This window comes from Penicillium macrosclerotiorum, assembly GCF_028827735.1.
Source record: "Penicillium macrosclerotiorum strain IBT 26536 chromosome Unknown utg000006l_segment0_segment0, whole genome shotgun sequence".
In the NCBI taxonomy this organism is placed as follows: domain Eukaryota; kingdom Fungi; phylum Ascomycota; class Eurotiomycetes; order Eurotiales; family Aspergillaceae; genus Penicillium; species Penicillium macrosclerotiorum.
This window is the reverse complement of record NW_026643085.1, coordinates 2291120-2313068: the sequence shown is the minus strand read 5'-3', so window position 1 is coordinate 2313068 and position 21949 is coordinate 2291120. Positions and strand designations below refer to the sequence as shown.

General features: G+C 48.7%; 11 protein-coding genes across 11 annotated transcripts; 5 read left to right on the top strand and 6 right to left on the bottom strand.

Moving 5' to 3' along the window:
- Nucleotides 1-3223: 3223 nt before the first annotated feature.
- Nucleotides 3224-4960, top strand: N7462_006119 (uncharacterized protein; the record flags this gene model as incomplete). The annotated part of the gene is made up of 4 exons (XM_057077837.1): nt 3224-3665; nt 3738-3870; nt 3926-4367; nt 4436-4960. 4 exons carry the CDS (start codon nt 3224-3226, stop codon nt 4958-4960), a joined length of 1542 nt encoding a protein of 513 aa, XP_056933417.1.
- Nucleotides 4961-5934: 974 nt separating this feature from the next.
- On the top strand, nt 5935-6975 carry N7462_006118 (T2 family ribonuclease; the record flags this gene model as incomplete). Its single annotated transcript, XM_057077836.1, has 4 exons — nt 5935-6167; nt 6291-6585; nt 6665-6860; nt 6920-6975. The coding sequence occupies 4 exons, from the start codon at nt 5935-5937 to the stop codon at nt 6973-6975; spliced, it is 780 nt and encodes a 259-aa protein (XP_056933416.1).
- A 641-nt stretch (nt 6976-7616) lies between these two features.
- On the bottom strand, nt 7617-8761 carry swc5 (putative Swr1p complex component (Swc5); the record flags this gene model as incomplete). Its single annotated transcript, XM_057077835.1, has 2 exons — nt 7617-8316; nt 8379-8761. 2 exons carry the CDS (start codon nt 8759-8761, stop codon nt 7617-7619), a joined length of 1083 nt encoding a protein of 360 aa, XP_056933415.1.
- A 713-nt stretch (nt 8762-9474) lies between these two features.
- On the bottom strand, nt 9475-10281 carry N7462_006116 (uncharacterized protein; the record flags this gene model as incomplete). The annotated part of the gene is made up of 2 exons (XM_057077834.1): nt 9475-9861; nt 9964-10281. The coding sequence occupies 2 exons, from the start codon at nt 10279-10281 to the stop codon at nt 9475-9477; spliced, it is 705 nt and encodes a 234-aa protein (XP_056933414.1).
- Nucleotides 10282-11684: 1403 nt separating this feature from the next.
- Nucleotides 11685-12873, top strand: N7462_006115 (dihydroorotase; the record flags this gene model as incomplete). The annotated part of the gene is made up of 3 exons (XM_057077833.1): nt 11685-11739; nt 11796-11851; nt 11941-12873. 3 exons carry the CDS (start codon nt 11685-11687, stop codon nt 12871-12873), a joined length of 1044 nt encoding a protein of 347 aa, XP_056933413.1.
- Nucleotides 12874-12983: 110 nt separating this feature from the next.
- Nucleotides 12984-14175, bottom strand: N7462_006114 (MIND complex subunit MTW1; the record flags this gene model as incomplete). Its single annotated transcript, XM_057077832.1, has 3 exons — nt 12984-13592; nt 13662-13988; nt 14122-14175. The coding sequence occupies 3 exons, from the start codon at nt 14173-14175 to the stop codon at nt 12984-12986; spliced, it is 990 nt and encodes a 329-aa protein (XP_056933412.1).
- Nucleotides 14176-14810: 635 nt separating this feature from the next.
- On the top strand, nt 14811-15287 carry N7462_006113 (uncharacterized protein; the record flags this gene model as incomplete). The annotated part of the gene is made up of 1 exon (XM_057077831.1): nt 14811-15287. One exon carries the CDS (start codon nt 14811-14813, stop codon nt 15285-15287), a length of 477 nt encoding a protein of 158 aa, XP_056933411.1.
- Nucleotides 15288-15467: 180 nt separating this feature from the next.
- N7462_006112 (CENP-X/MHF2 family protein) lies at nt 15468-16140 on the bottom strand (the record flags this gene model as incomplete). Its single annotated transcript, XM_057077830.1, has 2 exons — nt 15468-15515; nt 15577-16140. The coding sequence occupies 2 exons, from the start codon at nt 16138-16140 to the stop codon at nt 15468-15470; spliced, it is 612 nt and encodes a 203-aa protein (XP_056933410.1).
- A 438-nt stretch (nt 16141-16578) lies between these two features.
- On the bottom strand, nt 16579-17373 carry N7462_006111 (macro domain-containing protein; the record flags this gene model as incomplete). Its single annotated transcript, XM_057077829.1, has 3 exons — nt 16579-17034; nt 17112-17170; nt 17247-17373. The coding sequence occupies 3 exons, from the start codon at nt 17371-17373 to the stop codon at nt 16579-16581; spliced, it is 642 nt and encodes a 213-aa protein (XP_056933409.1).
- Nucleotides 17374-18047: 674 nt separating this feature from the next.
- N7462_006110 (MIF domain protein) lies at nt 18048-19143 on the bottom strand (the record flags this gene model as incomplete). The annotated part of the gene is made up of 2 exons (XM_057077828.1): nt 18048-18689; nt 18742-19143. 2 exons carry the CDS (start codon nt 19141-19143, stop codon nt 18048-18050), a joined length of 1044 nt encoding a protein of 347 aa, XP_056933408.1.
- A 1456-nt stretch (nt 19144-20599) lies between these two features.
- On the top strand, nt 20600-21739 carry N7462_006109 (Gfo/Idh/MocA family protein; the record flags this gene model as incomplete). The annotated part of the gene is made up of 2 exons (XM_057077827.1): nt 20600-20636; nt 20691-21739. 2 exons carry the CDS (start codon nt 20600-20602, stop codon nt 21737-21739), a joined length of 1086 nt encoding a protein of 361 aa, XP_056933407.1.
- Nucleotides 21740-21949: the final 210 nt, after the last annotated feature.

Here is a 21949-nt window from a genome sequence, read left to right as displayed (position 1 = left end):
AAGCGCTGGTCAGGCCAGGGCCATACGTCAATGCGCATGCCAATCATCTCGATAGTGCAGGTCAAACAGCGTGCTATGCACCCGCCTAGATAGCACCGCCGCAGACGAGAACTAATAACATCGGTATAGCCGAAGAGCAAGACATGATCGACCAAAAGCATTGACCCTGCACCTCACATACAGCATGCCATACATTCTTCAGTAAATCGGGGGGGGGGGGGGGGGGGGGGGGGTTCCGTTCTCCCCCATGCACCAGACGCACCAAAGTTATCCTGGAAAAGTCGGGGAAGATCAACTAGAAGACAAGGCTGGACCGTTCACCAGCACAGGGTGAACCTAGGTGACATCATACCTTTCTGCCCTTGCTCCTGGTCAGATTAATCCCGCGTTCCTATTCTGGCCACCGACAGCACGCTATCTGGCGAGGTTTCATTATCACGAGAACAAAGATAGCTCTCTGCCTGATTATCGTCTGGGCCATTACAGAAGGGATGGGCAAGGACTACACAGCATTGGGCCACCAGGAGTTTGTATGTCCTGCAATGCGGATCAATGCGTTCAGGCGTATGTATGTCTGATTGTGAGACTCCTGTAGCAGAGGTTCCATACGAGGCAAATTTTTGAGATTCAAAGTTTGCTTTTGCTACTCCTACTGACTTCTCAAATCCATTCCCCTTTCCTATGCTATGCCATGAAGTGCCCGCTCATTTAATTTTTTTTTTTTTCATATTCTCTATCTCGGTTGGTTTCAATTATTCTGACCATATGGCGAAACCCCCCGCCCCTCCAACATCTTCACGAGAATGATCAAGTCCTTCTGTACACGAGCCAATGACAATATCTTCATTTAATAGTTCCTCCTTCCCAATTCCAATACCTTTATTGGGTATTCCTTTTGAAAAAGAGGCTCCGTGGTTGTGTAAGAGATACAGTTCTCAAAAATATTTAATGTGTTGAGAATACAGGGATTGAGAGAAGTTGCGATTGAGTCGTTAGGAGATATTGCAACGTAATCTGCAACAGGTATCAAAGTGAATGGTTCCAAGTAGATTTGAGCACTAAGTTGCTTGTGGATAGATGCCTTTCATATTAGCAATCTTAATTAGTAGCATTTGAAAGTTGATAGAATCACAATGATTATATAATTGCATCAAGACATTGAAAAGAACAGATTGGCTATACAAAATGGGAGGAGTCACGGGCCTTGATAGATATATTTACGTATGATGTATGGAGACGACATCGAGTCAACCGGAGTACTCAGTGATTTGACATTAGTTGACTGAATATATTGATGAGACGGAAGTTTCAAGAAAAGGAAGCCAATTGTCTTACGCTTCTGCGAAGAATGGATGGCATTATTTAGATGAGTACACTGCCCGATAAACTGCTGAAGCCTCATAAAACACTGGCATCGAAAACGCGTTGGCAAATAGACATGATGAACAGAGTTAGGCAGCCAACATATGTAGGTAAGTCATGTCAAAGACAACTCGAGTATAAAAGTGAATGGTTTTTTATCATGCTGCTGCTTTTGTTTTTGTTTTTTGCTTGGTGATATATATAGATTTTATCACTAAAGTACCAGCTCGCCCACTTGCCGGCATTCCGGGAGTCGCAACGCCAAAATATATCCTACTGTAGATTGATTCCACTACCTCACAAAATGAATAAATTATGGGGGGTTGTTTTATCTTTTTCTTCTCAAGACTTCCAACTACTGTAACTTCTCCAATATACAAAGCATATAGGCATCTGTCTAATGGTCGGATAATAATAGGGAGAATACCAGGTTCAGCCCATCAGCCTGTTAGCCAGACTGACAATACGCCCAATCCTAGTCCACGCTCAATTCCAGTCTACGCTCAATTATAGTTTCCCGTGGCCCTAAGGCGCCTTAGCGACATATTGATAACCATAAAACATATCGTGAGGGTTATCTCTTACAAATGGCTTGTGTGATGGGCACCGGCGAGCAGAAGTAATGTGCATGACAGGATTCCTCAGGACTGGTTTGACGTGAGATCGCAGAATGGGCTGGACAGAAGGACAATGGGTTGGACATATCGAAGAGAAGTAAAATGCTTGAAACAAACGCCAATACGGGTTCTCGCAGCTTGGAGGATGTTTAGGAACGGGACTGTCCAGGAAACTGAAACTTTACAGTCGGGCCTGGATCTTGATAATTCTCTAATTTGGGGCCAGATGAAGTCTCAGAGCCACCTATCACGGATGTCTGAAAGCTCTCGATGTATTATGTTCTTGAGAATCCTTTGAGAAGTGGCAGGCTTGAATAGTCGCGAGGGTGGGAGGGCTAGATTGTGACCATACCCATAGGACTGTTGCCCTGGTCGGAATCGTTGGAGGTCAATGGCCAATTGCGAATGAGGATGCCTAGTCTCAATTTCCATCTATCATCATCTCTTGGTCTACCATGATGCATCAGGTATAGACCTATCAAGGCGGAATAGTGGACATTGAGGCCTGCGTCTCAGCCGCAATACCGGCCGGGTCTAACTTCTCTTATGTTGAGATCCTCTGCGCAGGAACGAACGCGGCCGAGATGGGCCCATTTAAATAAAAGAACCCGGCTGAAATAGTCGCTGTCAATGGTTGTCAGAATCCTCGACCCCGGGGCTGGCTCGGGCGTCTGGGCGGAGCCCAGACAATCGAACGTGTCGATTTCAGCCGCCGCCTCGGTCACAAATGACAACACATTCCTGTGTCCTGTCCATCTTGTTCTCATTCGCCGACGATTGCGATGTTACAATGCGGCTAATTTCTGACCGCACACTCGATGGATGATATCGACGCCATGATGGTTTTTGAAGCCCGAGCTCCGAGCCCCTGAACACCGAACTCCGACGCCCACAAAGAAGCCCAGCCCAGCCCGCCTTCGGTTTAGCGGCTCGCCTTATCATCGCGGAGAAAGCGCTGGAACATACCGGGGCCTAGAAAAGGGACAAATCAGAAGTCTCGTTGGTAGCGAAGGATTCTTGTCTGGCGCGAGGCCAGCACGCCATGAAAGCCCGCCAATCGTGTCGCAACGGATCGATAACCCCAGTGTTTGGGGCCAAGGCAGCTATTTTAACGGTCCTGCCGTCCGGTTCCAACACTCCGATGTCATAAACGAGATTTTGGGGAAGAAATAAATATATGAAGGACATGCGCCGTCCATGCTGAGCAACCAAGGAGAACTTGTTCTGCTCATATTTCGGCCAGAATGACCGTCCGAACCGCGCCCAATGGCGCCGACGAAACCGAGCCTCTACTGCCGGGCGTCAACACGCCGACGAGGCCCATCAACAGCCAGGCAAAGAAGTTCATGATCCTTCTCATGTGTGGAATTTTCGTGCTAGCAGCAGACTTTGGAAACGACTTGGGACTGGCTCCACAGACTGAGATCTTCGAGCAGATTATCTGCCGCAAACACGAAGTCAATTCGAGTGGAGCCAAGGACCCATCGTGGGGTAACCCATGCAAATCTGAGGCCGTGCAGGGCGAACTGGCGTTGGTGCTGGGCTACAAGGACATGTTCGAGGTGTTGCCGAGCATCTTGCTCTCCCTGCCGTATGGAATCCTGTCCGATCACTGGGGCCGAAAGCCGGTGATCTACCTGGGCGTCGTGGGGATGCTCGTTGGCGAAATCTGGGTCCGACTAGTGGGTATGTGGAGAAGGCTTCTGAGTATTGACTATATGCTGGACAAATCTAATGTACTTGATACCGTCATTCTAGCTTTATGGTCGGGCGTTCTTCCTCTTCGCTTGGTCTGGTTGACCGGATTATTCAGAGTTATCGGTGGAGGAGACCAAGTGGTTGTGTCGATTGCGCTTGTGATGGTTGCTGACATTTTCGACGAGGAAGAGAGGTACAATGCTTTGCCTTCCTCACCAGTGCTTTACCAAGGTCTGACTAGCATGCAGATCAACCGCTCTTTTCCGCCTCCAGTCCTGCATTACACTGGCTGAAGTAATGGCCACTCCAGTCAGTGCCTTCTTGATGGGCTACAGTATATGGCTCCCTTATATTCTGGGACTAGTGGTAATGGTAATTGGAAGCATTCCAATACTGTTCCTTCCAGAGACCCTGGAAGAAGCCAAGGCAAAGAAGAGAGCGAGTCGCCTGCGCTCAGGGACTGAGTCCCCCATGGTTTCCAGTGAGCCTGCTGATCTAACCGGAAAGCCAGCAGTGGTTCAAGACCTCATCCGCCAGATTGAGGAGTTTAAAAACTCCACTCGTTTTATTTGGCGGGACCGAAATATCTGGCTACTGGTTCTCTGCCTTTTTGTCACTGTAATGACCAGGCAGACGAACAATGTTCTTCTGCAGTATGTGTCGAAAAAGTTCGACTGGTCCATAGCTCAAGTATGTATTCCCTTATACCTGTCCATAAAACTGCAGAACACGATCAGCATTCTAAACCACAGTTGCAGGCCAGCCTTCTCATCTCGTTGCGGGGATTCTTTGCGCTCGCCAATTACCTTGTCATCATGCCTGGTCTGACTTTTATCCTCGCTAAATACTGCAACCTCCATGGCAAGCTCCGTGATCGCAGCATGAGTCAAGGAAGCGGAATATTCTCTATCATCGGCTTCCTAGCCGTCGGGTTTGCGCCCGTTCCTTCATTGTTGATCTGCGGCATGGTCTTCATGTCGATGGGTTCGGCTTTCCATATCACCCTGCGCAGTCTAGGTACTGGTCTTGTATCGCCTGTTCACGTGGGTACCCTCTATTCAGCCATGACTATCTCCATATCCTTAGGGTTGTTCATCGCCGGGCCATTATTTGCTTATCTCTTCCGGCTGGGTATGCATTTCGGTGGCCCTTGGATGGGCCTCCCCTTCTTGCAAGGGGGCCTCTTCTTCGTGATGGCTGTGGTTGCCGTGAGCTATATTCGAGTGCGCCGACCATCCTCATTTAGTGGTCAAAGTGAGGAAGAGGAGCCTTTATTATCATAACGGCTTCCAATATAACCATATTGTTGATAATAGCTCAGCCTGGATGCCATCGTGCATAATCGTTATGAACACCCACACTCCTCCAGACCAATGGCCCCAAATGAAGAATCTACCGGTCTCTTTCTCGTTCTCGGTCTCTTCTTCCACATTTGTATCACACCTGCTTCTTGAGTCCATACTGTAGAAATCCAGACTTCAGAAGCACAAGGAACCAGGGGCCAGAAACCATGGGCTACTATGCCGATCCCCCGGGGGCGCACTCAGAATCTCGTTCTCCTATCGGCCTCCATTCCCAATGAGGGGAGATATGAAGTACAGCGTCCAACATGGTCCACCAACACGGTCTTTCCAGATGGCTTCTATCGACGTTGGTTCGCCAGAGCATGAGCGATCAGCGGGTGAAGTAATCTCGCGGGGCTCAATTGGTGGAGATCCGCCAGGAGTACCAAGCCTCGATGCAACGTCAATTGACCCAATCGACGCGCTCTTCCTCAAACCATCCGTCCTCGTCGATTCTGGTCATGCTCTCCGGTGATTGCAATACATTCACTCAGGACGTCCGACGGAGTCGTGTTTGAGGAGTGCCGGGGTCGGCCCACGTTGTTCTCCTTCATTGGGCGACTCCGTCTGCCTAGTTGCCCCCGGTCGGGATCGGCCACTGTTTCGTCAGAAGCAAGTACATGCCAAGCAGGTCGCTAGACCCGAAATCAATGGACTTGTCTAGTACTACGGCGATATCCGATCTGCCTAGCACGAATCAGCGTCTTCTTATCGATGCATGTGCTATTATCTTCACCAGCGATAGTCATGCTAGCGCTGTCTCCGCTTCTGCAGGCCCAGGTACATAAACATTCGTTTCTGGCATGATAGCCCCCAAGAAGCGATCAAATTTTCTCTCTGTTCTTCTGAGTTCCTTGCCTGAGACAAACATCCTGATTCTACCATTCATCAATTGACTGTCTTTTGCCCCCATCATGTCTCCTTCTCGTACTTCAATGGGCATGCTAGCTCTGACCGCCACAATGGTGACACGCGTTTCGGCCTCCCTGCAGACCTGCTCAAGCTCCAGTACTTATAGCTGCGAGAGCTCGTCCACGACGGCCACCTGCTGCTTCAACTACCCTGGAGGTGCTTTGCTACAGACCCAGTTCTGGGATACCGACCCTGCAACCGGTCCCACTGATTCCTGGACTATTCACGGCCTGTGGTGAGTAATATTGCATTAATACTGTACCTTTCAAGGCGGATTCTAGTCAGCTAGGAAATTTAGACTGCCAACGAACAACCTCTGCATAAAAAATTGGACATTTTATTGAGTAATATCAATTAGGCCCGACAACTGTGACGGTAGCTATCAGTCCTACTGCGACTCCTCGCGCGAGTACTCCAACATCACCGAGATCCTGGAGGCACAGGACCGCACCGAGCTGCTGTCCTACATGCAGGAGTACTGGCTGAGCGACTCCGGTAGTGACGAGACCTTCTGGGAGCACGAGTGGAACAAGCACGGCACCTGTATCAACACTATCGATCCCAGCTGCTACAGCGATTACACTTCCCAGGAGGAGGTTGGTGATTTCTTCCAAAAGGTGGTGGATCTGTTCAAAAGTCTGGATACATATACGGTACGCTACTATCGTCTCATGCATTATATCATCATTTACACTCCTAATAAAAAAAAACAACCTGCTAATTACCGCCTAGGCCCTCTCCAATGCTGGCATCACACCGAGCAGCTCCAAGACATACACTCTGAGCGAGATCCAGTCCGCCCTGAGTGATCTGCATGACGGTGCGGAGGTCTACCTTGGCTGCGATAGCAGCACCCTCAACGAGGTCTGGTATTTCTTCAACGTGGCGGGTAATGCCATCGATGGTGACTATAAGGCCACCGACACTCGTAAGTTGTCAGATCGTTATGATTATGGAAATCCAAATCAGCTAATTTATGGTTTTAAGTGACCACGTCGAGCTGCCCGTCCAGCGGGATCAAGTACACACCTAAGAGCAGCTAAATTGGCTACTTTAGAGAGACGGATCCACATTTACATTGGATGGATAAGACATCTCTACGATTGACCTCTCTGCTGAATGATCTGATGACGTGAAAGGTATTTGTTTGGTATCAGGGGTATTAAGAGTACATAGTACATAGTGTTTAGCGCGGCATAAATGCCAGCAGAATATGATAAGCATGAAGTAAATTGCTCTCTCGATGTAGAAAAGCCCGGTATCATTGAGCCCGCAACTTTCTTCATGGGGCAATGCCAGAAGACAAAAATCTAATTGGGCTTCACATCACGACGGGCGATCAGTAATAAGCCGTCCGTCCTGTCGTATCGCCAGAGTGGCAGCGTTGTCAAGAATTGAATCTACCAGCGGCTGAGCGGCAAGGATGCGCACTCGGAAGTTTCTTCTTTGGATCTGGATCGACTGGTTGCTTGCTTAAAACAGCGATGCTGCCAACTCTCTCCTGGATGATAAAACGAAGCTTGGACTCGGGGCTCCGCAAATGCGACCTTGATCTGCATAAACTGTGCAATAACACGATTTATTCTCGTAGCCAAAGTGGGAGACGAAACAAGGGCCCTGGGTTTCATCTGATCTTTTCTACTCCAGGTAGAAAAAAAAAGGCGGAGAGGTAGATAAAAGGCTTTCACATACCCTTGAGACGGGCTTGTCGAGCTTCCTCATCTCTTTTGGCTCCCATACGGTCCAAGAAGTTCATGCGGCCAATATAGCCCTCCTTAGCCTTACTGTGTGTCCGCAGTTCGTCTTTGATTCCGGCTTGGTCCACATACTGTGCCCAATCGAGTCTGGACTTTTCAACGGTGTTGATCTTGGGTCCGCTGGGGTGATCCACGCCCACTTCCGCAGTAGGCTGCTTCTCCCAGCTCTTCTTAATCGTACCGGTCGGGTTGGGATCAAAACGTGAAATCTTGCGAAGTGGACGGCGCAGATTTCGAGCAGCGTCAGCAGCCGTGTCTCCTACCTCCGCAAGCTCGGCATTATCACCACTAGACAGGAACGCCTTTGCCTCTGCAGAATCCTTGGGCACAACCTTTTCCTCGGTAATCCACTCGCCAGCGAACTTATACGTGCGCTTGATCTTGATCATATGCTCGCCGTACTGACCATGACGCGCGTTGTCTTGCGGCTCTGGGGCACCGTGGTCCTGCACGTTCGTGTCGGTCGTCCGTTCGGGTTTGTCTGGCAGCGGCTTGTCGTCGTGGTGGATCTGCGTCGACTGCATGCCCAGATCGTTACCGGGGGTGTTCATCTGCGCCCACAGGGCTTCCACGTCGACAGTCGCACCATCAATTCGGGCTAGTGGTTTGCGTTGCTCTTCCTCCTCTCTGATAGGCGATGAGCATCTCGGAACACGTATAAACAAACAAATAAGGAACAGCATCCATACCTTCGCATCTTTTTCATTGCCCGAGTTCGCACAAAGCCCCCTGCGTCTCCTTCATCTTCGTCGAAGTCAATGTCACTGTCGTCGCCTTCACCAGTCACATCCTTGCCCTTTCCCTTGCCCTTTTTCCCTTTATGCTTCTTGTTCCTTTTATCATGTGCTTTTTTTATTGTAGCTTCGTCACCGGAATCTAGCTCATCTGTGGCGATTTTGGCTTTCTTGTCTGTTTTGCGCTTCTTCTTCGCGGGTTCGGTGGTCTCGTCATCATCGGAGGATAGCTCGGAGTCATCTTGTGCGGCATCGAGCTGAAAATCTTCATCCTCAGCAGAGTCATATGCCTCATCATCCAAATCAGCAGCTAGCGAAGCACTAGGATCGGCAGACATTTTTGTTATCTCAATGCGAGGCTGTTTGTGAGAAAGAGAAGTCGACGCAAGAAACGCGCTGATGATTCTGCCGAAGGCGGTGCTGATAAGGATTATATAATTATCTATATTGTTGCCTCAGGCTTCACAGACTAATTTAGTCTCATGGGCCGATGATGTTTTCAAACTTATACCACTTTATGCTGTACCTAGAGATGATTAGAAAAAATAATCTCATATATCTTAGATTGTCCTCAGTCAAACCATAGCTTGATGGCTACAAGATATTTCAATATGTGGGTGAAATTTGAAGCCAACTCACCGGGGATCGTGAGCTCAGCCCGTCCACCCCCGACACGCCAGCAAGGCGAAGAGTTGGTCGATACAAATACCCCTCTTTATATGAGTCTTATATTTAGGGGTAGAATGGTTATTCTTTGTGATCAGGAGAGTGAGGAGCAGGCCAGCAACTAAAGTCCTTTTTTTTGGTAACAGATAGGGATTATGCCTAAATCAAATAATAGAATGCAAGATAAAATCGATAAGAAAGAAGCAACATTGGTAACAGTAGTGCCAAGCAAGTATGGTTTCCAATTTTCATCATCTATGACCAGCATAGGTCGCCTTGACATACCATAACCCAATTCCATCATATTATCCATGCAACTATTTAGACATCAAATACTATATTTTCCGTACTCCATAACGCAGCTCTGCATTCAAATCACCACTCTTCACTGCTCCCGGTATGATTCCTTTGTCATGATTTCCAACTTGTCCAGTGCATACTGCTCCTCCCGTCGACGAGATACACCTCGTTGGAACCAGGTACTGGCAATAGCAGCCACACCCATGAAGATCTCTAGACCCAGCAGTACACATAAAAGAGAAAATCCAGCACGAGTATCATGACAGTCTCGATTGAAATGGGTTGGGGCTTTGTCCCCCGCTCGACTCCATTTGCACGTCCAGCTATGCAAGGTTTCATTCTGGCTGTAGCCACTTGGGTAGGTGGCGGAGGGACGGTAGATCATAAAAACAATGCCGACTAGCGCCGTCAGGAAGCCAGAGAATGCAGATGCCAATGCACAGGAGTTAAGCAGTCTGATACGAGGGTGGGGCTAGTTTACTGTCAGTTCCATTCAAAGTGTCTATGCTCATCCAAGGCGCCCCTGGGTCGGAGGAGAGTGAGGGGAAGCTTAGAAGAGATAAGGAATACTTACTGAGGGAATCACCGCAATCACAACATATACCAAGTTCAAAGCTGCAATCACGCACCCACAAGATAGCGCAGCAATTGTGGGTCGGGTATCGAAATTATTCGGCCAAAGAGCAAGGCCAGAACTCTCAGCATCAACTGTATCCTTATAATGTCGGTATGGCACGGCCTCGCAAACAAGGACTGCGAGGGCAAAGATAAATAACAGAGACGATAGGGCAATTCGAGCAACATGAAGCGATCGATTGCGAACTAGGAACTTGGATTCCTCCATGTCGGTAGAGTAAGTATGGGAAGCTGCAATGGAGGACTTCACGCTCATAGCCACAGAAGAATAGCAACCAAAGGAGTGTCACCAACGAGGGTATGTGGTGAGATTCTAGATTATCTCTTTCCCGATAACCAGACTTCTTAAAGAAAGACTGAAAATGAGTTTATACTCTATACATGTATAAAATAGGAGAGAAAAATCCTCACTCGCAAGGCAAGGGAGTGCTTTGACAGAACACAAAGCAGCTGGGTTGGAACCAGATATATGAAAGAGAGGAAGAGTGGAGAGTTTGAAGAAGCGCCTTGTGAGACTAGGGCTGCAGATATAATAAAGATGAAGCCTGCTTATAGTATGCGATTATTACCGAGAGCCCGTGGTCTCACAGTTTGCCCCTATGGCTGGCGCTTATCCAGCGACGTTGCAGAGGGTTTTCACTGCACAGACAGTGTTCTAGTACCAGAAAACCAGTGTGCCTGAGACCCTTAAAGGGCAGTCATCCGTGCACCAGCAGGAGATGGAGACCTTAGAGGAGCTGCATGCCGCTAGTTTGCATTTTCTCTCCTGAGGAGGCTGCATTGGGGCGACAGGGCTCGCATCTGGCACAAAGTAAAAGGGGGTGCGATCACCAAGAATAGCCAATCCCAAGCTCAGGGACGGGTGAAATTGCCAGTTAATCTACATGGTTCGTAGTGATTTGCTTGTGCCGTCCCCTGCAGGAGCGAACTGTGAAAGGGGATTCGGGTGCATGGCGACGGTGATAGGCCAGCCCGAAGCGCCGGAGATGGCAACACAAAGCCACCGGCGGCTACAAGGGTTTCATATCTTCAGCCTACAGCGCCAAAGCAGTCCATTGTTTCTGCATGAAATGCGAGGGTCCTACCTGGTTATTGCGCGACTAATCTAAGAGTGGAAAGAGGTTGGAATTATTTTCGCAAGGGCCCTATTTAGTTTAGTTGCTTTGGCAGTTGGATGCAGAATTGCTATTTTAAGCAACAGACTTTGCAATGGAGATACGTCGCCGGAAGATTCTCCGTATTATAGTCAAGGGTCCAGTCTTGGGGTTTCCATTATAATTCTAGACCTTGAATCACATCCACCCCGCTATGTTGGAGTTTCCACTGCCTTTTGTTATGCGGGACATTGACTATCTCTGGATTATAAGAATATAGATCAATGCTTGGAATCACTTATCCTGATTACCCCCTCATAAAATTGGTTTTCATTTTGAATCCCTAGCAAATCTTTGCTTCTGGGTACTGATGAGAATACTTCATCTCCCCTATCAGCCATCAAACCATCCAAATGCATTGAATCCACAGTTCAATCAAATCGCGGGGAAATCCAGTCGGGGTCTCACCGCCCGGCAGAAAAGAAAACTTGGCGGGGCAACATCGTGATGATTTCAATGCGAGGATTTCCAATTTCAAGCCAATTGTCACTTCTTACCTCTCGCAATGCCATTGTCCAAGTTGCAGGGCGTCAAGCTCCCTGCCTCGGCTGATTTTCATGGTATGCCTTCTCTGAACACTGGAATCCAAACTCGATAAACTGACTCGCATATACAGTCCACCTCCGTGACGGTCCGATGATGGAGCTGGTGACTCCCACCATCCGTCAGGGGGTGTGAACACTGTCTTTGTCATGGTGAGACAACAATATCTCTGTAGGAAATTTATTCTTATGTATATCTAACACTGGCATTATCAACAGCCGAACTTGGTGCCGCCCATCACCACGGTCGACCGTGCCCTTGACTACCAGAAGCGTCTGCAGGCCATCGAGCCCAACGTGAACTACCTCATGTCGCTGTACCTGCACGAGACAATCACTCCGGAGACAATCATTGAGGCCAAGAAGCGTGGAATCACAGGTGTCAAGAGCTACCCCGCCGGGGTGACCACCAACTCGAGCTCGGGCGTGGTCGACTACACCACATTCTACCCCGTCTTTGCGGAGATGGAGCGCCAGGGTCTGGTTCTGAACCTGCATGGCGAGTGTCCCTCCACGGGCGATGTGACCGTTCTGTCGGCCGAGGAACGGTTCCTGCCCAAACTGTTCGAACTTCATGCCCAGTTCCCGAAGCTCCGTATTATCCTGGAGCACTGCACCACGGCTGCGGCCGTTGAGGCTGTCAAGAAGTGCGGGCCCACTGTCGCCGGTACCATCACCGCCCACCATCTGTCCATCATTATCGATTCATGGGCAGGCGACCCATTCTGCTTCTGCAAGCCTGTCGCCAAGACCCCTGCCGACCGGGACGCCCTTCTCCATGCGGCCGCGTCCGGCAACCCCAAGTTTTTCTTCGGGTCCGACAGCGCTCCTCACCCTGCCGCTTCCAAGCGTGGCGGTGAGAAGATTGCCGCTGGTGTGTTCACCCAGCCATACACCACTCAGGTTGTTCTTGATTCGTTCGAGCAAGCCATCCAGAACGGTGTTCTCAAGGATGAGGATATCACACCGGAGATCCTTGAGGGATTCATGAGCAAGTTCGGACGGGCCTTCTATGGCATCGGCGAGGAGAAGAAGGAGTTCATCACTCTCGAGAAGAAGGGAGAGAAGATTTCAGAGATCCTCAAGTCCGATCAGATTGATGTGGTGCCTTTCCGTAAAACCCAGGACACCTGGAGTGTGTCGTGGTCGTAAAAAAGAGAAGAACGCCAAAGCTAGACATCAACCTCTTCCAACCTTCAAAATTTAAGAAATATCCCAAGCCCTAAAACAGGACCAACTTCATCATCATAGACTGCCCTGCTTTATTGCTCGGATTTGCGTTCTTGTGTAAGCATGTTGGCCACGTTCTCCAATGCATGCGCCTCGGCGATATCGATTCGGCGACCTGCAACAACCGGGTTACCACCGTCCCCAGTAGCAAGCTGTCCAGCACGTTCGAGGTGTAGTCTGATTCGGCTTTCGATGTATTCTTTCCGTTCGTCCCGTTTAGACTTGACCTCTGCCTCGTTGATCGAGTTGGGCAACGACGACAACTTGGGCCGTAGCTGTTCAAGCGTCGCTTGCAGCGCAGGGAGCTGTGAGAGAATAAATGTTGTGTTCGTCGTGAGAGGAGCGTGTTTTGTGTTGGTGCCGGTGTCCACGCCAACGCGAAGCTGGCGTGCAGCGGGGCTGGATGTCAAGAAAGACAGATCTAAAGGCTTCCTCGGCGTTGTGGATGCAGCAGTAGGTCCATCAGTACCACTATCCTCGACTGCCGACAATATAGATTTTAACTGAGAAATCACTGCCTCATTTCGGGCACACTCCTCTTTCAACGACCGGTTCAGTTTCCGGGTTTCGAGGAGTTTCTTGCGCTGGGCAAGGATGGTATCGGGGGTAGGCAGATCGGGCGACGAATCGAATGAGAGACCCTGCATTCAATGTATTAGAAACGAGCCCAGTGGTTAGAATAGGAGAGAGCCACGTCATTCAGCACCTACCTCGTAGTGTTTGAGTCGTACCCAGGAAAGCAAATCCTCAGGCACGGTGAGAATGTTTCTCAGAACATAGATTTCAAATTTATCGAAGGCTTTGTCAACATTGGCCTCCAACAAGGTTTCTAGCTGGTGTAATCCATTCTCCAGCTCCAGCTTCGCCTCAGGATAAACCACATTCCCGTCCTCGTCCGTCTCTGGGATGGTGGAGCCATTGCTGGCGTGCGCAAACCCCAAACGCTCGGGGGGCGTTGCCAGCAACCCAGTCTCGAGCGATGAGATTGCTTGGTAGATGAGATTGTTAATTGAGTTGATAATGTCGTCAATTAGCGACTAGAATCAAGACAGGTCAGCACGCTGGTTTCTCAAGGGGTGGGTCCTCGGAACCCGCGCAGATGCGCAGTTGCTCAAGCGCAGCGAGGGACGTCCGATATCCGACCACTAGACCAGGCTATGAAACACTCACCAAAGGGGTGTAGCTGAAGTGCTCGGTGAGCAGGGCAGTTGTGGCATCGTTCATTGCGAAACTGGAGCGCCTTCGTCGGTACAAGGGAGCTTGACACGCGCGTTGGAGAAAGAAAAGACGCGCCGAGCGGGGGACAACAGACCGCCTGGGTTATCTACCGCCGCCTAAGTGTCCCTCAAATCCGCATTCTCTAGTCCTTCACTCCGACAAATCTGCTTGTTGCAGAACCAACTGCCGATTTTCAAGTCCGAGTCAATGTGAAACACAGGGCTTGCTCGTGGTTCCAGCCTTGAATTTTCATATCAGGGTCTTGTCGGCATGGGGGCCTGACTGTCGTACATGGTTGAGGCCTGGACCAAAGCATCCACACTTAACGTCTCATTTGATCCAAACATGGGCTGCTGTTGAATGGCAAAATGTGCTCAGCTGCAACTTGGGCTCGATGAAATTTCAGTTTGAGCCAGAGAGCGGACTCTCGAAGCCTGCAGGTCCCAATTGGCATGTCACAGACCTGATGATGTACATAATACCCTCCCATCCACTACCTAATAATCCAAGTGGCTTCCACCGCTCTGGGTTGACTATATCCCAGTGACTTGGCCTCTCCTGCTTGGCGCTTGTCGAAAATGTAAGTATTGCTCTTATGAATTCCCTCGGGCCTTCTGACCACTGGAATCCATAGTGCAATCATGACACACCCGGGTCCTCTTCGGGTATTGGTGATCGTCTCACAACGAAGCACCTTGTTCACCAAGACCCACATTTCCCCGGAAGACCTTCTGCCTCTAGCCTTGCGGCTTTTGAAGAAGAGCAACATCCGAAGAATGCCAGATGCGATGACGGAAACAAGACTATTGGCGGTTCAAAAATGGCGAAGCCGTACCTTCCTTGTCTTCGATATCGCCAATGCCCATTACGATGCCTCGCTGGGTCATCTCCCTGAGCAGAATCAACTACCAGTAGTGGTTGCACATTTCAGCAAAAAGAAGTCGGCCTATCCGGCTAGCTCATGGGTATCCCAGCGAGTGAATCATGATGTCGCGATGCTGCACAATGCCAATGGCTTTCAAGCGGTCCCGCCTTTCATGGAGGATCATACCACGGGGGAGCCCCCAACATACCATAGTCCCCGGGATATCAATATGTTGCGAGTCAAGTATATCTAAAGTGGTCTTTTAAGGCAATGGTATCATTTGCTTGCGGTGGAATGGTATCTCAATAAGACAAAACAAAAGCAGACCGACAAAGCAAAAGAAATTCCGAATCGAAAAAAAAAATTAAAAAAAAAAAAAAAATAATCCGTAACGCCGCGTTTGCTCCATTGCAAAGATCCAACCCGTAGACCATTAAAAATCCATGGTAAGCTGTGGCGCCATTTTTTCGAGGTCCTCCACCTAAATAATCAAGTATTAGTATATCAAGCCCGGGCCGATGGAGCAAATATCGGGCGCATACCTCCAAAAACCCATCGCCAACATCTCTTCCCCCTCCCACTTCCTCTGTTTCGGCCCGCTCATATGCCGCGCGTGCGATAGCCTCCCTCACAAAGACGTCGACATACTTGGCCACCACGTCATTTGCATCTTTCGCGACCTTGGTCTTCTCGTTCTGGAAATGGTAGTGTAGTAGCCGTGTCAGTAGCTTCGGTGGGATCTTGGGGTCGCTCGCGGCTATATCCTCATTCGCATTATTTGTGATGATTTCAGCAAGGATGTAATCCGGTTCCTGGGAAAGCGAGCGCTCGCGAATGGGATTCGATACATTCGAGCCGGAGTCGGAAGCCGCGTCGGAGGCGGGCGGAGATTCAGCGCGCGACCGTTTGCTTGAGGATGCAGATTTGCGTTGATTCGCGGGCTTAGAGGTCGATGCAACGGAAGAGGATTTGGCAGTGGTCTGTTTGGTCTTGGTTTGGGTTTTGGATGCGCCTGCGGTGGATGGCTCCGTACTGCTCGTGGCCCGGCTTGGGGGCTTGAAGGGTAAACGGCGCTTCTTTTGCGCTGGTTGAGGTTCTCCAGCCATTTGAAAGATTTTCAACCGGGTCTGGAGCCCTGTGCGAGTGGATGAAGGGCTGACGATGGGTCAGGCGCACGCGTAAGCTGTCTCAATGATCAACTGGGTCGACGCGGGCCGCGCAAGTGGAAACGCGGTGTCAGGTGATTTTATCATATTCTTTCTATACTTTTTTGTCCCGCACGTCACTTGTCAAATAGATAGTATAGCAACGCAGACTAGTTTGAATTAAATTTTGAATATTTCGAGCATAGAAACTACAAAACTCTGGCCTTGCAATGCTTCCTAATTTGTTGGACATTTGTGGAGATGCAATGTATGTGTGTATGCCTGGCGGGTGATCGCTAATTACGAAACCAAAGACAGACGGACTGAAGCAAGTCCAGAAAAGTGTTAATTCTCCGAGTCTGTCATATGGGATCTCGGGATTTCTGGTCATCTGATAATCTAGGCTTCTCCCGGTGGGCAAACCACTGTCATGGACAAGCCGACCTCCTCCACAATCCCTCGAGTCTTTTCCCAAGGAACTGCAAACAATCCAGAGTTAAAGCGACAAGAGTATAATTTTCCCGGTGCAGCTCCTTGCAATCCATGCTGGTGCTCGGGATTTTGAAGTTGCATCTTCAGATTTTTTAATGCGGCATGAGTACTGTTTGTAATTAGGTCCGGGGAGTCAACTCGACGGCCAAAGCTGCGAGAGGTGAAGAGACAAATGATCCAGTGTTTCTTTTGGCCATTGCTATAATCTGCGGACTGGGGAGGTATCACCAAGGCTGTTCCTAACGGTAGACGCACTGAGATGCTGCTCTTGTTGCTATCTTGCAAGTTGACGATGTTATGGGTGTCTTTCCCATCCAAGTAGTCCAGGCAGTGGTCACGATAGTACCTGAATGCTGCAGGGTACTGTTTATGAATGAGCTAGGTCAATTCTAGAGCAATTTATGTCCTGTAGAAGCAGTTTGAAAACATGGGGTGCCTACCTTCTGTTTGAATGCTTTCGCGATTCCGGCCCCCCATGCACCTTGGGTATTACATGCATCTTGAGGAAAGGAAACAGAGGACCAGGTCAGAGATCCATTCAGATAACCATAGTGGCGCAACTTCAAGTTACTCACGAATCAAACAAGAACCTTCTGGTGCATCAAATAGGTCACCAATTACCTCGGTGACTTCACCGTTCCCTGATGTCACAGGCATAGCAAGATCATCATTTTGCTTAGCTTTGAGTTTGGGGCTCTCCATCGTACCTTAGATTAGGCTCGAATGATCCATGGAGAAAAAGGTTGAATTTAATGAACCACGAGTCTTGTTCGGGTCCCGAGCATAGTGGAGCAAGTGCGGGGTTTGTGCGCTTGGGCGTGGCGTTTGTGTGGGGAATTAAATTAAGAAAAACCGAGCGAAGAGCATTTACGGTGAGAGACACCCTCAGCTACTTTAATAGTTTTATCGCAGGAAGATACTTGATTCAGACTTGACACAATCAAACTTCAATTTAGGACGCACTATGGAGAAAATTGACCGAGCAAGGCCGACTAACAAGAACTGTGTTGAACAATGACAACATTCAACTGCTTCCTTCCAGTGTTTATTTTTCTCGGATATCTAGTGTCCCATCAGTGATCCGTATGAAATAGCTTGTAGTATGATAGTTCTAGCAATCCGCCTACCGACTACTACAATACCTATCAAATCGGAGGGCTACGCTTAGAATGGCCCACTTTGTTACTATCGAGCCACGAATACCAAAGAATCTCTATTGCATTAGAGCATGTGCACAAAATCCAGTATCTGAAGCAACGAGTTTGTTTTTAGGGCTAGGCTGTCGTCTCGGACAGGTTCACAAGCAATAACAAGAATAACTGAACTTAAAAAACAAAGGATGCACTCTCTCCAACCGAAGACTTCCCGTGAAACATTTACTCTTCCACCATCTCATTGTTTTCATCTTCCTTCGATGCCTTAATATCCAATAATCGACGACGAACAAAGTTTCGGAGCGATCCTCTTTTCTTGAGGCTTCGTCCTCGTTTTTCCTCGTTTCTTGGCAAAGCTCCAACGGTGTTTGTGGGAGACTGGTTTGAATTGGGCTGACTTGACGATGAGGATGTGATCACTGATGATGGTAAAGAAAGGGGGCCACTCGTTCCACTGCTTGACTTCATTCGACGGCTCATAGTCCGGGAGATTGACTTGATGAGACGGGGACTGCTTTGCTCACTTTGATCCAGTCGAGTGATTTCTCCTTGCACAGTCATTCCATTGGTCGCCAAGTTCTCTTCAGGGACAGCAAAGTATAGAATAACACCCTGCTCGGGGATAATGCCGAGCAATTCGTCAAGAGTGGATTGGATCAAATTCGTGTTACGAAGGTTGGTGACTGGTGCAATGCACGACGGAAGAGCAAATATCTTCAATAGGTATGACGGGAGAGATGGATTGCCCAGCATCAAACAAACCTCTGACTGGACCGACACCTGAATAGCAGTCTCAGGACGCTGATAAATCTGAGCGAGACGGAAGCCAAGATCGGACACAAGTTTGACCAGACCATCTTTGGCCTATACTGCGACATTAGCGAAGCCATGGGCTTAGTGATGGGGAACAACAGACCCTGCGGTTGGTGGTGAGCTCGGCAACCACCACAGAATCCTGGACGATGCGTTCCTTCGGAGGATGAGGGGAAGCTCGAAAGGCAAATGCGTCTTCGTAGTACATTGTCTTCTTCTTGGCGACTGGCGAGTCATCCTCTTCAACACTGTTTGGAACTACATAGACCGGCTTGGTGCTTTGGAAGTAGCGCAGCGCCGGTGCAATATTCTCGTTGTCTGTCTGGCCCTCCTGTGGGAAAAGCGATGGCACCACGGCCTTTGACTCTGACTGAGGACGTTGGACCTTGGTCTGGGGCTGTGTTTTGACAGGCAACGGAGGAAGAGAGACTGATGATTGGCGTTCTGTTGGAATATTCGTGGTCAGACGTGGAAGTGATGGCTTTTTGTGCTTGGATAGATCCATCGTGGAGCCAAAATTGAAAGTCAGGAGAGGACTCGAAATTCACTATTTGAACAAGACGGTGGCAGTCAGTATAAAGGGAGATGAGCAATTAGCATGGGACAGTCTGGAGCGGAGCTTTGTAAGAAGGATCAGGAGAAAAAACAAGAAAATTAGAAAGGAGGGGAGATGAAGGAGCAGTTGAGCAAGCAGCCCAGCTCATCTGCAGAAGGTTGGATATCACGGAAGGCACGCCCGGCGCGGGTGGTTGAACAACTGAAGGCACCAAGTCAACATCCAAAGCAAGATGGAAATTCGAAGACAACCATTTATAAAATACAATTCGAACGGGATCATGGTCCATACAGCTTGGCTTTAGTGGCTTCATGTCGATACCAGAGTCTCTATGCTTGGTCTTGCCTCAGTAATATGGGTTCAAAGAGGGTGCTACCCGATATATTATTTTTAAGAAATAGAGATAACAATCAAAATCGAGCCTGACTGAGTATATCTGTCCATGATCCTATGGCCCGAAACTAAAAAGGTCACTTCTGCCAGAACGCATGGGAATAGTTACAATACGCAATATTAATATTGGAATATCTAGATAGTGAACATACTTCAAATTGCGACTAAGTCCAGTCCAGGATATTAAACTCGGCTTGTCATAAAGGCACATGGAGACCACATCCTGGCACTGCCAATTTCTGAGGTATGTACAAGGCTGTGTGCTACACGCAAAGGCAGCAGCTTTCAAATCCTTGACGGCAATCATTTGGTCAACTGATGCATAGTTATGGACGCCGTGAGGTGCAAGATACTTCTTGACACATCCTAGATCTGCCATTGCCGGCTTACAGACACAAAGTCGTCGTGCGTAGAACCAATTGCAAAAAGGGAGAAGCATGGTTGCCCATGCGCCCGAGATCGACGATCGCAGCAACGAGAGTTGCATCTGGAAATCATTGTTACAGTCCCAGGGTGACATGTTAATGGAAATGATGGTACGGGATTCACACGTTGTATAATATGGGCCAACGCTCTTATGAATTGATGTCGTTGGTAATCGTATACCCAGGATATAGAAGTTCTGGGGATCTGAGCCCCAGTCTATCATCGTAAGGTAAAACCCCACGCCCAGGGTACTTCCCTTTATCAGGCTCGATGTTGCTTATATCTGATCCGATGATGGTGGGGTAAATGATTACTAGTATCAGCCCAATGGGTCAATTCGATCTGACGCAGCGTCACACCTGATAAGTCTAGTGAGGGGCGTTCTTCTAAAGTCGGAACAGTTCAATTGTTGTCTCATTACCCGACGGCAATTGAAAGTTAGCTTCTTACTGGCGGTTAACCTACTTCATCCGGAATATATTGCCGAAATTTTTAATAAATATGCTCGCTAGAAATAATACAAAATTTCCGACGTTACAGACTAACAGAATATTTTTAGATCTACTATTTTGGTCCCATTAGTATCATGTCGCAGCGTCCGTCCATCCGTTGGGGTATTTTGAGTATGATCTCCTAATTTGGATTTTGAAGGCAGCCTGCTAACTAATTCGCCAAAGCCACGGGCAAAATCGCGTCCTGGTACGTGGCCGATCTGGTATTGTCTCGCTCAGACGCAAAGGTTTGCCATATTATTCAAGCTATCGGAACCTCGGATATAGACAGGGGTAGATCTTTTGTTCGGCAATTTTGCCCAGAACAGACCCCTACTATATATGGTAGTTATGAGGAAGTCTACCAGGACCCGAATGTCGATCTCGTCTATATTGGGACACCACACGCTTTCCACAAGAAGAATTGCCTAGATGCAATTGCAGCAGGAAAACATGTGCTTTGCGAAAAGCCCTTCACATTGAATGCTCGCGAGGCTAAAGAGGTTTTTGAGGCTGCTAAGCAGAAGGGAGTCTTCATTGCGGAGGCTATGTGGCTGCGTCATCGACCTTTGACTCTCGAGCTTCAGCGAATGATCCATCAAGAAAAGGTGATCGGCCAGATCTTTCGAGCAACCTCAGACTTTGGGTCGGAGCTTGATATACCAAATATGCCATTAGACAAATATTACCGCCAGAACTCACTAGGGGCTGGCTCTTTACTCGACATGGGTATTTATTCCCTGACTTGGCTTATACTCAGCCTTGATTCCGAGCTCGCAGGAGACCGGGAAAGGCCAAAAATCCTAGCGGCGCAAGATCACTGGGAGGATGTTGAAATAAACACCAGCGCCATTCTTCATTATCAATCTACCGGCAGACAGGGTATCATGACTTCTACAACTAGGGCGGCCGGCAATCCTGATCTGCTCGCTCGTATCTATGGCACTGCTGGGTCTGTTGAGGTCCATGGTCCCTGTCCTTCACTTCCCAGAACTTTCACCATATATCCTCCGTTTGTGGGAGACTCTGGTGATAGCATCAGCCGTGCTCAAGGCAAAACATATGACTTCACAGCTCCGGGGCGTGGCTTTCAGTATCAAGCCGACAATATTGCTTTGGATGTACTCAATGGAAATCTGGAGAGCTCTATCATTCCTCAATCTGAGACTGTTTGGGTAATGGAATTCATGGACGAGATTCGACGACAGGGTGGGACACAGTATCCAGTTGATTAGCGCATCTTGGAAGTTCGTTTAGTCAGACCTGAATTAATATCATTGTTTACCCTCTCGCACCATGAGAACAATCTCCTATCTTCGGGTTTCAGCTGCTCAGCCATTGGAATTGTTATTGATTATGCATGGAGCATCCAGCTTTAGAAGAGGTACTTTGATACAACATAAGCCATGATATTTCGGTGTTCAGAAACTACTCTACAGTGAGGT